The sequence below is a fragment of the Columba livia genome, chromosome 2, assembly GCF_036013475.1.
Source record: "Columba livia isolate bColLiv1 breed racing homer chromosome 2, bColLiv1.pat.W.v2, whole genome shotgun sequence".
NCBI classification, from domain to species: Eukaryota; Metazoa; Chordata; class Aves; order Columbiformes; family Columbidae; genus Columba; species Columba livia.
The window spans coordinates 55,037,975-55,053,079 of NC_088603.1; the positions used below are offsets into that span (position 1 = coordinate 55,037,975).

The window sequence follows — 15,105 nt, forward strand, 5'->3', positions numbered from 1 at the left end:
AGACTCAAGTTCTTAGGACTTTTCATCTCTAGATATCAAAATACTTCACAACAATCAGTACACTTCATTACTTCTATTTCATTGATGGGGAAACTGAGGTATAGAAGAGTGAAACAACTCTCCCCTTATCATTGAGTGAGCGTGTGGCACATCAGAGGATGGCAGTCAGCTCCCATGACTTTCCCTTTCTGCTATCTCAATCAAGTTTTCTCACAAGGATTGCCTAAGGAAATAACAGACTTGTTACTCCAGTAATTTTGCCCCCCTTCTGACTAAACTCTGAAGTAACGTGTTATGTATGACTTGACAGGGGAGATCTGTATACTGATCCCTCAGGACTAGTGCTAGACGTATTAGTAAACCTCCAAAATCCCAGTGTGCTGTGCCTGCCACCACCAGCTCTCATCATGGCAGTTCACTTGCATCTTTCCCTATCACTCTTTGATCCTCCCCATCTCTTACTAATCCCTGTTACTTCAAGGGATTAGATGGAATTCAAATGAGATCCTGTGTTGATTTAGAAGTCTGTTCTTTCAGACAGAAATTGTATCCTCTCATCTGTGTTCAAAAATAAATAGCATGCTATCATCACCACCACAATATAAATGGCTAATTATAATAAGGAGCTGGATGCTCATAAAATAAATAACAAGATCTTTGAATGCCCCTGTCCTGTTTCTTATAAATTATATAATCTGTTGCATATGTTGGGGGCTGGACTGTCTGCACGATGTTAAAGGGAAAGCCTGGCACTTTGTCACAGAGAAACATTCTTAATAGCTGCTGTTTAATACCTACCATGGGGAAAAAAAAAGGTTGTGAGTGCCCATTGGATGAGCAACAGCAGTTAACTAATAAATACTATTCCCAAGTGGTTCACAAACAATGAAGTAACCAAAAAGAGCCGTGTTAATTTCTATTCTGTTTTCAAGCAGGAGAACAAAATCAATATTTGCTTAATGGAAAAAGTCAATACTTGAGGCAGGCCATCAAGGGCAGAAGGGCTGTCCTGTAGCCAAAGCACAAGGCTGAGAAGCAGGAGACAGAGATATGCCTTTTGAATTGCTTAAAATGAGTTACTATTGCTCTTTGCCTCACTTTCCCCACTTGAAAAATGGGAAGTTGCTCCTTGTGGATGCTGCATGAAGCAAACAGATGATAACAGTTTTCAAGTAATATGGGTACTTTCTGGCCTGGCAGTGAACACTGTGGAGAAGTGTTGCTGGTGACCTGTCACTTTCACTGCCGACAGCAATCCAGGCACAGATAAAACTGAGGCTGCTTCTTAGCACTGTACTAAAAAATCTACTTAAACGAAGTGGGAAGGTGAAGACTGGCATTCTGCTACAGCTATGCACACTTAGCATGCAGTGGGCAGAGCCCTTCAGTATCTGACCCAACAGCTCATAAAACTGTTATTATCCACAAAATACCTTCTTTGGAGCTAAAGAATGAGAAGAATTGAAAGAATTTATTTTTTAAAAAATGGCTTATCCTTGGGAGGATATCATCCTATTATGGTCATGTGGCAGCTGTATTTATCCACATTCATTGTCAAGAACGATCATCTCATTAACATTTTTATACTATAACCACATGTTTTAGGAATGATGTGTAGGAATGCTATGTATAAAACCTGTGTGGCCTAATTTTCTAAGAGAAACTCATATCTTTTAAAACCTTTGGAGGTGAATCCCTTCCCTAGTAGGGACCATTGACTTCAGTAGGACTGTTAACATTCCGTTAGTTTTGTTTCCATGTCAGAAGATGGTGAATTGTACAGCATTTTTAAAATCCGCAACCTGTGGATAATACAACCTCAAGCATTACATCTGAATTTGTTGAAATCTGCTGGTACTTTACCAGAGCTAGGTATTTTTTCCACATCAAAATAAAACTCACTGAGAATGTATTTGACTAAAAAGCTATTCCACTCCAAGGTGGAGGGAGGTAAGAGGATATACTTAAATAGTCTGTATATTACCTCAGGCACCACTTAAAGGCACTACTTTGCACCCCAGGGACCTGGGTTTTGACTCTGACATTGCTTCATAATCAAGGGTTGTCCCAGGGTGAACTGTCAGACTTCAGCTATGTGGTCTAGGGTCAAATCCTGAGGGGATGTAAGAGGATGGGGAGACATGGCAAGGAAAATACAGCTGTGCAAAGAAGTGGGTTGATATACACAGCTAAAGATGTAAGGAAAGAAAGAACTGGTTTTAAGAGTTTTTTTCTAAGCTAGGTTGTGATTAGAGCATCAGCAAACAGAACACACAGTGAGGACTGTGCTTTCAGTAAAAGGAGAATTTGTCTCATAGGTACAGGAATTTGTGATTAAAAGGCCCAACAGTAATAAACTGATGGTCAGATCCTCAGTTACACTGAGGCCTTTTTTAAATTTTAAGTTTATTATGAGTGTAAAAAGGATTTGAAGTGTAAATTATTATTTGTGTCAATGTCACACAGAACTGGAAAGAAAGGAGAGTTCATTGAGAAAATTGAGCGTTTATTCTGCTGGCCAGGATCCTTTCTCCACCCCTGTTCAAACAGTGTAGCACCTTGTTCAGTGGTAGCAACAATTAGAGGTGCTGTACAGGTTTGTGACACATTTCATTTAATGTTTGGGGCTGTAGGAAAGTTAACAGGACTTCTCCATTTAATGGAATTGCACAATCTGTATATAAATTAAGATTTTTTCAGTTATGCTGTATTAACTTGGAATAAAATCAGCCTTAAACATTAGAATATACACGGAGGTTTTTTTTGTTCTGTTGTAACCAGTTTTATGCCTCTAGGTCCATGTGTTCACTCCTATTTATGTTCCAGTCATCAGTTTAACATGGAATATATAATATTTGGGTGAAATCTAAACCCTTATTCATTTTAGTGGAACCGAAATTTTATGTCACATCTGTCAAATGGCAGTACCAGTAGCTATCTGCTCTGTCTAATCGTGGCTTAATTTATTTTGCTGCTTCTCCTCCCTTTTCACCTTTTTAGTTCTTTCCTTACTTCCACTCTCCAGATCTCAGTTAAGCAGTATTACAAAATACCTATACAAAGATGGTAAAGTTGAAAATTCACTTCAGAATGTTAGTGTAATATGCTCTGTGGTTATGACCAGAACATTATGCATGGAAATCATACAGTATTCCTGAGGCAGGAACTCTGATAACCTCATCAATCATTTCCTTTATGTTATGTACACTATTTAAGGAAGTGGAAAGCTAAGTATTTTTCCTTGAGGTTAAGTGTATGTCAAGAAGAAGAAGAAAAGTGTTTTTCGCCATAAATACAAAATAGATTTTCCAATGATCTATTTAACATCGACACCATTAAAAACCTTCAGTAACAGACGAGATCAGAAGAAGTGAGGGAAAATAATTATCAGAAATAACACTTGTGAAGAAAAGGACTAGGAGAGAGCTTTACTAGGCTTTGGTGGTTTGACTTCTGAGACTCAAAGGCAAGACACAACACAGCTGTAAAGAAAATGGAATTTTCCATATCTATATGACAATATTTAAAATATTTATTTCTTATATATTACCTGTTCGAAAAATAATTTTCAAAGGCATAAAATGTTGTTCTAGATATTTTCCTGCTGAAAACAATAACAGAACTCCTACCAGAAGGTAGCTGCTGCTTCTGAAATAAGCAGCTGCTTCTGAAAATGTTACTTTATAGGTGCTTTTGTTTGGTGTGTGGAGGAAGAGGGTTATTTTGAAAATACATGTAATCTATAGTTTTATCACCTTGTATTTATACAAAATACGTCAAATTCAAAAAGAATACCACTTTTGTTTCAGGTGGAAAAGACTTCCAAAAGAACTCAAAATCTTTAACAGTGAGAAGATGTGACACAAACAAACTGATTTACTGTGTCTTCACAATCCAGCCAGTGAGGCAGGCCAAGCCAAATTTAGAGAAGCTTCATATTCCAGTGAAAACTCATCTATCCACCATGTATATAAATATACCATATTACATTTTCTTCAGGATTGTATCTGATGAAAATGTCACTGTTTAGGTACTAATCTCTTCCTTTACTGTTTTTGCAAAATTCTCCTCTAAGGTACTTGGAACAAATGTTGCTACCACTGACCCTTCTAATGAACGCCTTCTAATGAAAGCCTCTTAGCTAAAAGTCGAAAAACCTTCATCAGGTGTGAAATTCAAGATTAAAAGAAGAACGCTTTAGATTCTATTTATTTTGTTCTATCCTGAAACTTCTTTTTTTTTTAGATTAAAATCAAGCAGGCCAATCATATCCAAGGTATGTCTGTGTATCACCGTAACACAGTTTATATAGAAGAATATCACTAAGATTTGGAAAAGAGAGATTTTTGTGATGTGTCAGTTTAGGTAAGCCACTTGGAAAGATGCTTTTTAAACAAGGTCTTCTTTAAAGGGAAACACACACTACACAGAGCTGTTGGGAAGCTTACTACTACATCTTCTTCTGGTTACCTGTGATCAATATCTGGTAGCAGCTGTGGTGGGTGTGAGTGAAAGCAGCAGTATATTACTGAGATTCACGCAAATTTCTAACAGCCTAAGAAAAATAATAGCAAAATATCCAGGCAACGTCACCTGTATGTAGAAAGACCATGAGAGCACAAAATTTTTCTGTGTATAGTTCAATACTGCCAGCTTGGCTCACTCTTTATCTCCAGTGCTCAGTTGCCCTGATCACCAAAACTGCCCTTGTGGCTGTTCACATCCAAGCTCCCCTCTGTAGTGAGGACACTAGTGCCCTCTGTGACAGTTTGCTCCAGGGTCTGCTATAGACTGATAAGACCACGGCAGATCCCATTAAGTGTGGCTCCTTCCTCTTGAGACAGTCCTCCAGCACTACCCCAGAGGCTTTGTGCCTTTGCATGTTCCTTTGTGTCTCCTTCCTGGCCATGAAAAATCTCAGCATAATGCAAGACACCCACCTGACCAACAGAAAGAGCTACCTTCGCATCATTTCAGGTACTTCGAATTGGAAGCTCACAAGAAAACAAAGCCTTAAGACAGTCTGCACCAATCACTTTGGGAACCAGGATTCTCTTGCTGGTACAACCTATAACAAGAATATAGACAGAAGTGTCTCAATAATTCAGTAATGACAAGGACTTCATTATGCCAGCAATATACATGATAAACGGATGATCATAATGAACATGATAAACAGTTCTGTTAAAGTCACAGTGTAAGATGGACAATTTGTAAAAATCATCCTAACTTTGACTGAAGTTTTAGAAATTGGGATTCTGGATTTTAAATTTCAAATTGTAGAAATATTTCAAAAACTATAAAATCCTAGATTCAAGATTTGGGGTCCTACTTAAATATGAATTTTCTTTTAAGAATTGGTCTCACTTAAGGAGACAGACAGCAGTTCTTGATACAGAAGAAGGAAGTCTAATTGCTAGAAACTAACAGAACCTACATATGAACATGGGTATTAAATTTAAGCCTGTTCTTGAGATTCATGAACCAAACGGTATGTTAAGACTGCTGTAACCATTATATGTTAATTTTCAATTAGATCACATCTCAGTGCTTTTTTGGACAAAAATGCTTGTTACTCAAATTCCATTTATGTTTGACAAAGGAGTATGGCTCTTACTAGAAACAAACACTTAATACTGCTTTAAAAAGATGAAACTAATGAATAACCAGCTAGGAGGAACATATAAATGGGAAGAGGGAACTCTTAAAAGAATACTGAGGACTCTACAACAAGACCACAAAACAGAAAATATCCTTGAGGAAGACATGAAAGCATCCATTAAAGGTTTATGTCTATAGGTTTCCATTTTTGCATTTTGTTTCAAAGAGAAAAAAATCAGTGGCGGTAACTGTAAATTAAAATGTAGGAATCATAAAAATACATATTATAGGAAATAGGAATAAAAGAAGTCAATGTTAGAAGAATTAAACAGGGTTTTGATTCTGTTAGGAAGGAGAAGCCATCATAAAAATGGAATGACAGCTGAATTTGGTAGAGTTACTCACAATAATAAAATAAATGTAAAAGAGGTGAGTATCTTGCATTAGTTTAACATAGAGTCCTGTCCCACTAGGCACAAATTAAGAAACGTGATAACAGATTGGAGTTATAGCAGACAACAGTGACAAAAACTATTCATAGGATGTAAAACACCTTTCACGAAATAATTGGTGGCATCTTTTTATTTAGCCTAACAAATAACTAAGAAGTGATTTCATGTTAGGTTACAAGTAATCACATGGAGAACAGATATCTTTTACTACAGAACTTTCAAAAGTTGCTAACAGACAATGCCACAGTGGACATAAAGGAGTGGCTCAAAGCTGAAGTAAGACAAATTTAAATCTGCCATAGGGATAAGGAAAACCCATTACGTAGAAAGTCCTGCAATATTAGAACTAAAGGGTGCTTATCAAAACTGGTAGCAGGCCCGTGGCAGAGCAGTTTAAAACAGGGAAAAAATAAATAACTTCTTTAAGTGGCAGGCAGAGAACTTCTGGTCTTCGTTGCCTTAGGAGTTTGTGGAGGCAAGTAGTACCCAGCAGGTCCAAAAGCGACAAGTTCATCAACTACACATTCCTTAACAGATACTAGAAGGAGCAGTCAGGGATGTGCCTTCTAACATCCTTAATTCCATGCCAGCAGATGCTGGGGTAAAACAAGGGGAGTGGAGCTCAGAGGTACGTGCTCTCCCCAAGTACCATCTCTTACCACCACTGCTGGGGACCAAGCACTGGGCTGGAAGAAACACTGCTCTGATCTATTAAGACATTTCTTTTGCTTTATTTTTCTAGCAGTGAGCATATCTGCCCTTGAAATGACTTATCAGAAGCACAGGGAGTTCCATGTAATTGGAAATGTTATATCAGGTATGTTTTCTTTTAAAAAGATGGTATAAAGAGGAATTAATTCAGGTAAATCTCATGGCCCATGTTAAGGAGGAGCTGAGATTAAATCACAGTGCTATTCCCGTCTGGCTTTGTAATCTATAGATCTATGAAATTTTCTCATAGTATAATAATTTTTCAATTTCAGACTTGCTCCTTCTTTACCAGGACCTTAATATTTTTAACTATAAGGTTTTTGAAAGGGTTCCTTACTACCTTTTTCTTTATATATAGCCCTTGTTTATCTTTAATAAATGGATAATTGTACTGGCTTTATGTCGTTTACTGTTCTTCACATGTTTTCATCTTCTCTGTGTGCTCTACCTAGCACAAGAAGGTATCTTTCAATAAAGACTGCCTGAGAGTGCAGATGAAGAAAGGGAGCAGAAGAAACAGGGAGCGAGGGTCAGAGGAGGAAGGAAAAGACTAAGGGCAATGTTATGCCTGAAGGATTTGAAAATAATTCACTGTAATTTGGAAAAGTCTTTAAATGTCAGGGAACACAGATCAACTATTTTAAATAATTTGTAATAACCTTTCTGATATTACTACCACTCTCATTTCTATAAAAATAGGTGATCATTTAAATTCAATTTAAATATGCTGCAATGGTGGGACATAATGATAATGTATACTTCCATTCCTTACCTTCCCTTTTTGGTCGTATGGCAAATTACACAGGGGTAATCTTTAGCTTCAGTTAAAAAAGGCAGGTACTATGGTGCTCATACGATACTAATATATTTAACAAGAATATATTTATTTATCCTTGTGCATGATTATTCTATGAAAATTTACGTAAGATCTTAGCTTTATGAGCGTGATTTATCTAATTTCAAGTCACTAAAGTATGTTTATTTGTTTTTGGTGGTTTTTTAAAATTTATAATTGAAGTGGTTTTATAGAAATTCTTCTCATACTTATTTCAAGAAGAAATGAGATAAATGAATTCTAGAGGTGGATTGAGAAGAAAAAAGTAAACAACTGCAAAACAAAATAATGCTAGCAGTTGAAATAGGATCTTTTTTAAATTATGAAGTTCCTGAACATATTCAAGACTACCTTTATGGAAGCTATGGTACAAATTAAAAGTGACTTCACAGAAATCATTCTTTGATAGCAAGGGAAAAGGGGAAAAAAATAAAAGAAAAAAAAAAGCCTTTGCAAGTTTCTTTCTACAAACAAACAGACAGAAAGAGGAAAGCCTTTGAACTTCTATTGTTCTGACAACAATATTAGCTATGTTTTATCCAGTATAATGTTTTAAAATGTTATTAACTTACAGACAAAACTGTTGGTTTTTGTTTTGTTTTTTTTTTTTAACTGAATAAGTGGTGTTGAGAGTGGCGGGAGATAAGCCAGCTGAATATTTTGTTGGATGAATCAGTCCTACTTGAAAGTAACGGAGAGCTCTTGGAGACTGAAATAAATACAATAACCTCTACCAAATGGCTTGGATACCTGCTACTTGTCATGTTTCACAGTAGTCAGGGAGAAAGTGTTTTAAAGGAAGAGCTAAAAATTATACCAGTATTTGGAATCTGAATGTTTGCCAGTGCCAAGTTTCAATGATAATTCTGATTTCTGTGGCAAAGAATAAATCAGAAACTCCTGATAGACTTGAATTCTAGAAAGCTGGATGGATGTGTCAGCATTCTGTTAGAAATGTCCTGCAGAATTCCTGTCAACTGGAAGGTTTGCATTAAAGTAGGCACTATGAACATTAAAAGCATCGTGGTATGGCTAAAATATATTTTTAAAAAGACTTATGAAAAGTGTTATTTTTTATGAACCAAGTTACAACTAAATGGTAAGGTAGAGCCAGCCTATCACTTGAGATGGATCTGAGCCAAAACACTCTACCTAAAAGTCAAAGCATTTATAATCTCACCAGGGATCCCAAACCTCTCCCTCTTGTACAAATGAATTAACCCAAACTCCAGATCTATGTGCTGGCAGACAGTGGAAGAGAGTAGTATTTAAGGTTAGAGCAGAGCATTTACTTCCCTTAGGCGGTGCTCTATTTTCCACTTATGCTGAACTATGTGTAAGCTTTTTATCTCCAAAGCTTGGCTGGGATGTTCTCAGGTCTGAGTCTGTAGGATGATGAGTGCTTTGCAGGAGATGCTGAAAGATTTTAAAACCCATTGACGTCATTGCTTCTAGATGGCTTTCAGCACTTTTGGAGGGTGAGTGTGAGAAGGGTGGCAGAATCAGATGCCAAAATATTAAATTTTCCTGACACAATAAAAAGCTATAATCATGGCAGATCAAATTAATACCTTATGCCTAAACAAGAAAAAAAACAGTTTTGTGCGTTTCTGCCAGAAATAAGTAGCACACTGTAAGTAAATCACATTGTTTATACCACTTATTCTATGTGCAATGAAAACAAGAACAGCTGTTCCTTGACTGCTCTCTTTGTAACAAATGTGCCCTGTTAGCTGTCATAATAGCAAAGTTTACAAGATCTGCCATCCTTTCCCTTACACTCTGTTTTCCTTGGCATTTACACAGTCAGTTATTAATGTTCACTCCAGTTTAAAAAGTGCCACAAAATGTCTTTGTTGAGGAATTAAAGAATTTAAAAAAAAAAAAAAAAAGGAAAGAAAATAAAAATAAATAAAAAAGAAATAAAAAAGAAAACAAACCTCAAAACGCAAAATTCCTGTGCCGTTCTTTTTCCCCTGAAAGAGGGGCAAAAAAGCCCATATCAGGCAGTTTCCTTTCACTAGATATACAGAGTCTTCAAGTACCAGATAAGGTAGCTATGCATTACATATTACAGGACAAATCCTGGCTCCATTGACAGAAACATTTTTTTTTTCATTGATTTGAACAGGACTAAGATTCAAGAAGGTCAGAATCGGACTGGAATGAGTTCTCTGGGTAAGAAACATCTGTCAGCAAATATCTCTTACTGTCTCTTATACAAGTTTATTAAGTCTAGTCTTGAAATCAGTTGAATTTCTTGCCAGCAAGGTTCTTCTAAGGAGCACACTTGTCTGACACATGGGAATCTACTCATTTCCAGCCTAAATGGACTGAAAATAGCTGATACCTATTTTATCTCATACCTATTACTTTAATATCTGTTCTTCCTCTTAAGCTCTTTTTTATTTCTAGACTGAAGAAGGGTCTTTCCAGCCTTCTCCATTAGAATAGACCTTACATTTCTATGTTCCTTTTAGTAGTCCTTTGCTCCTTTCCAGTTTGAATTCATAATTTTTACAACAAAGGTGACTTTGACATGTACTGTTATTTCCAGGTGAGGTCTCAACAACATTTTGTAAAATGGCAACCAAAGATCTCTTTCTCTGTAGATAGCCCTTGGCTTATATGGTCAGGGTGACATTTACACACCCCGCCATCATATCCTGATATTCAACAGACCTGTGGTAAAAGACCAAAAAAGAAGATTTTCTTATATTATGTCATTTGCAAATGAAATGTATTCATGATAGTTATATTAATGTTTTTGTAATAACGCTGTTAACTTTGATAGCCCTCTCATCTCAGTGTCAACCACTTAGTGTGATTTTAAAGGACAGTTCTATCTCCTCTCAATTGAAATACTGGTTATTAGTTTCTAAAGGTACAGCAATAATAGACATGATTTTCATATTCAAGCTAATACTCCTTGCAATTAACTTTCATTGTACGGCCTTATGGTCACCTGGCTCCAGTATAGTGTTCTAAGACTTCTCTTTTATTGCCAAAACAAACCTGTACATTTTTAAACTTTTGGCTTTGATGCCAAGGGTAGGGACTGGGTAAATTAACACTGTAGCTCCACCTTAGATTTGGAATAGGCCCACTGGCAAAACTTGAGTGATAAAAAGTACTGCCTGTTGCTTTTTAGCTTTGGTTATGTTTTTTAATGTATAAAGAAAGTAACTTGGATTCAAGCAAGGTGTTCAGGTCCTGTTTTAAAAGAGAAATGCAGCAGCTCCTAGAACTGTAGAAAGACATTCATGCTTTCTAAAAGGCTTTACCTGATGCTAAAGCGTGTATAGGCAATTTTAATACTGACAAATTAAGTGAAAGGAAAGAGAGAAAAGAGGGTGCTGTGTGTCTCACCAGAGAATCTAATGGAAGCTCGACGAAGCGCAGCTAAGATGGGTGCCAGAAACTGGGCCTGGCCCTGCAGAACCTGCAGTCCAGCTCTTGCCTTCAACTACACCATCCTGGGGGGCCTGCTCCTGCTAACCAGAGGCCATCTCATCGTTCACCACAGCAGCTGCCTTCAGTCTCCTCACAGCTAGATGTGCAAGACTCTCCCTGAGGGAATGGGGGGAATTCAGCTTAAAAAGGCGTCTTGCTTGCAGCTGAGGAGGGCAGAAGGAAAACCTGACTGGGATGTGCTATCTGCACTGGGCCCAGCCTGCCCTTTGTGCGTGTCGTGAGGCAGCGCCGCCGTTCCCGCCGCTGGGCAACAGACACCCCCCGCTCCCCCTCCAAAATAACAAACAACAACATAAAACAACGCCAATAACAAAACCAACCCAAAAAACAAACAACAAACACACCGTCTTCCGAAACTACATTTCCCAGGGTTCCTCAGCTCCCATCGGCTTCCTGCCCTTCACATGACGGCTCCGCGGCCGCACCATGGCGGAAACCGAGGATAAGGTAGAGGCCGCGGGGGCGCGCCCCGGCGGAGGGGGCGAGGAGCGGGGCGGCGGGAGCAGAGGGGCGAAGGAACCCCGCGTGTGTGAGGGGGTCGAGGGCGGCAGCCCAGCCCTGCGGAGGCTGCGAGGGCCGGCGGCGGGGCAGGAGCGGCAGCAGGTCCTCGCAGCGCCGGGGCAGAGGAGATGGAGGCGCCGGGGCGAGGCCGCCTGTCCCTGGCCGCGCTCCGCGGACGGGCCCGCCAGAGGCTGCTTGTCGGGTCTTGTCTGAAAAACAGCCGCGGGAGAGCGGCGCAGGTCGTGAGGGCTCCACTTTGTAAATCAACACCCGATGCGGGAACCTGGGAACTGGGTGGGAGAGGTTTAGAAATGCACCTGGCACCCCTGTAGAGCCAGGATTAAAGAGCCAAAGGGTCCGTCTCAAATGGTTGAGAAGCTGTCTTTTACCCGGTGGTACAGGAGACATGAACAGGTTTATCTCGTCAGGAGAGTTTTTTCCTGAGATAAAATTTGAGGAGTTTGGTGTTTGTGACCCGTGGTTCTCTAATGTGGGTGTTTCCCTAGAAATGCGCCTTTCCAATAAAAGTATAAAATAAAAGCAGAAGTGAGAGATTAAAACAGCCTGTGTTTTGCTCTCCTTGGATTGTCATAGGAAAGCTTCCTTATTTGCCTCTGTCTCTTTCCTCTGGGGAGTGTGCACACCCCTCCTGCAAGGGGAAAGGAAATAGCCTATGCCCATCATATTGGAAATCCAGATTAAGAGTTTATTGAGAAGTTATGTTGGATCTGCTAAGTGAGAGACTATAATGGTGAGAGTTTACTTCACATTTCTGTGGCTTCCTCATCATTGTTCACTTTCTCTGTTCTTAGGCTACTCAAGCAACAGCTGGCTGAAGTGTACGGCTGATTTTCCCCTAGAGTCTAAGACCTACCAGTGCAACTATTGCTACATAATTTGGGATTCTGGTCATCTACAAATCCCTGTTGAGGGATTTTCTTTTCGCAGAACAAGGCTACCAAAAAGTAGAAGTGGGGGAAGTCCTCTCAGTTCATGTATTTGGAGGGAGGGGAGAGTAACCTAACAAATCCCAGGGCAGTCAAAACTGCAGCTTGCTCTCCTAGTTTGCCTGTCTGGGAGAACTTGGGCAAAAAGCTTTTCATAGTAAGCTGCTAGCAAAGTGAGTTAATAGGTAAATGTCAATTCTAAGCACGTTCAGCTAAGTTCTTTTCAGGGAACAAATACAGTTTCTGCATTTCTTTCCTAAGCCAAGACTCCCTCTGAATTTTTGCATGTTGTTTTCTGAGTAAAACATAAAGGCCGTGAAGCATTTGCCTGAATTTGTATACCATTTATGAAGTTTTGTAGTTGCAGTGGCTTGTGAATACAGTAGGGATACCCAGGGTACATGACCCACATCCAAACACATTCATATTTTCTTCCTTCACACAGATTGATTATTTGAATCAAGTTCTGGTGTGCCCTGATTTTGTAGGCCAGTGGTGCCCTTGCAGACAGCAACTTGCAACTCAGTGTAATCTTTATTGTTAAAGTGACTCATATGGATGTAAAGATCACCTGGTGTAACAGCAGCTTGCTCCCCTCAGCACGTGTGTGAGTCTGTCTGTGTGGTGTTAGTGAGCTCATCCTGAAAATTCTCATCTGCGACTTTCTCTACATTTGTGTTTTGAAGTGGGCAGTGGGAGTGGTGGTGGCTGTGGTGTAGCTGCAGTAGAAAGTCTCATGTGTGCCAGCAAAAATGGCACTTGTTGTAATTTCTTATTTTGTTTGGGAGAACAGATTATTTTTTTCAAACAGTCTGTTGATACTAACTATGTGAATAGTTAGTATCAATATTGAAGTGGTAAAGCTAATAGTTTTCATTTATAAAGTGTTGAGTAGGCAGTTTCTCAATATTCAGGAGAGAAAGGCAGTTATTCTGTTAGGAATCTAGCGATATTTTACATTGGACTGCATGTGTTGTTCTTGCTTGTCCAATAGGCTCGCAGTGTTACATCATGGTATTTCAGTTCTGTTGTCCCTTGTTTATTGCTAAGGAGCATTTAAGATGGACAGAGGTTATATATAACAAAATTGTTATTTCCTATCAGGTAACTGCATCTTGTGAATAGAGATAGTGAGACTGATGGACGAACAGTTGTACTTGCAAAGTGAAACCTAAGCTTGAAAGTATGCGAGGATTTTAATCCCTCTTCATCTTCCCTTGACTGCCATGTTCTTTCTACTCATAACTTCCCAACTCATGTTGTGAACATAGTCTACACACATAACCCTTCTATGGGGTGTGTGTTTTAGAGGTGGGCCTGGCTGTGATGAGTAAAATAGAGGAAACAGATGGCAGTAATTATGGTAACACCTTGCACTGAGTTTCAAGTAGCAAACAGAAATGCTGCTTTTCTTCTCTTCATCTCTGATCTGTTCTGATGGTCACTCTACAGGTGAACCTCCACTCATGCAAATGAGACATTTGCTTTTTGCCTAGAATTCACAGTCAGTGCATTTTATAAACAGGGAAAATAAAATGTGACAAACTAAAGATGACACTTGTTGTCAGTGCATTAAATTTTCTTCCTTTTCCATTTCTCTTTAAACTCTTGGCAACTGTCTCTTTTTTATTTCCTCCCCTTCTCTGGTAAAATTCTGTACCTATTTATCTTACTGTCCAAATACTGCTTCATAGGATTTGAAATGCTCCCTTCTCTCTTGCTTGGTCTTTGTTTATATCATATTTTGTTGTTAAAATGCTTACATTCACTGTCAGCATATTAGTTGTAGCCTTTTATTGATACTGATAAGGATAAATACGTTAAGTAAATCTTCATTTTGCTGACCTCTTTGAGGAGGCATTGCATCAGCAGATTTTTGCAGTGGACAGGTGAGAGATTAGCAGGAGTTGACTTACCAAATTTTTTTTTTGTAGGACAGTAAGAATCATTATCGTGCCAGGCAGAGATGTTTTAAAGGTACAATTGTGAGATGTTTTAAAGGTACAGTTGCTTCAAAGGCAAGAGGAAGCCGCATGGCTTGCATTGAAGTGGGAAGGAAAGAAAAATGACATTAAATACTGGATTTATATGGAAAATGGTTTGAAGTTACTTCATTTTTTAAATAAGTCTATTAACACCTGAATAGTTGAATAATAGAGCTAGTTTGTGGGTTGCTTGAGAATGCCATTCTGCCTTGCAAGTCAAGACACGGGAAGGTGCTTTGCAAAACTTGCTACCACTTCTGGAAGGATGAAAGCTTTCACAGGGACAGATTCTCAGATGATCCAGTCACTCTCTCTTTTAGGGTGACTGACAGCAGTATCACAGTCAACTGGTGCCACTGACTGTCAGTGTGGCACGAGATTGGAAGTGAAAGCACAAATTGGATATGAAGGGAAGGGATGGCAACTCTGAACTTGAGTTGCTTCCACTTTGTCTTCTGTTTCTCAAAAAAGGTTTAAAAAGTACTTCTAAAAGGGGAATACTGCTCAGTTATATATGTGTGTAGCTAATTTCCCCTTTGTGTCATTTTCAGGAAGCAAGGTCTAATGAGGAATCAACAGATGAATCTGAGGTAAGCTTG

The 15,105-nt window shown here is 38.9% G+C and overlaps 1 protein-coding gene across 1 annotated transcript in view; it reads left to right on the top strand.

The window, feature by feature from the left end:
- Window positions 1–11,277: 11,277 nt before the first annotated feature.
- VPS41 (VPS41 subunit of HOPS complex) overlaps window positions 11,278–15,105 on the top strand; it is a 107,273-nt gene continuing 103,445 nt past the window's right edge. Inside the window, exons 1-2 of the mRNA XM_065052012.1 lie at window positions 11,278–11,520; window positions 15,058–15,096. Of these exons, the coding sequence (XP_064908084.1) occupies window positions 11,500–11,520; window positions 15,058–15,096 (60 nt within the window). The 5' untranslated portion in view covers window positions 11,278–11,499. The remainder of the gene's footprint in view (window positions 11,521–15,057; window positions 15,097–15,105) is intronic.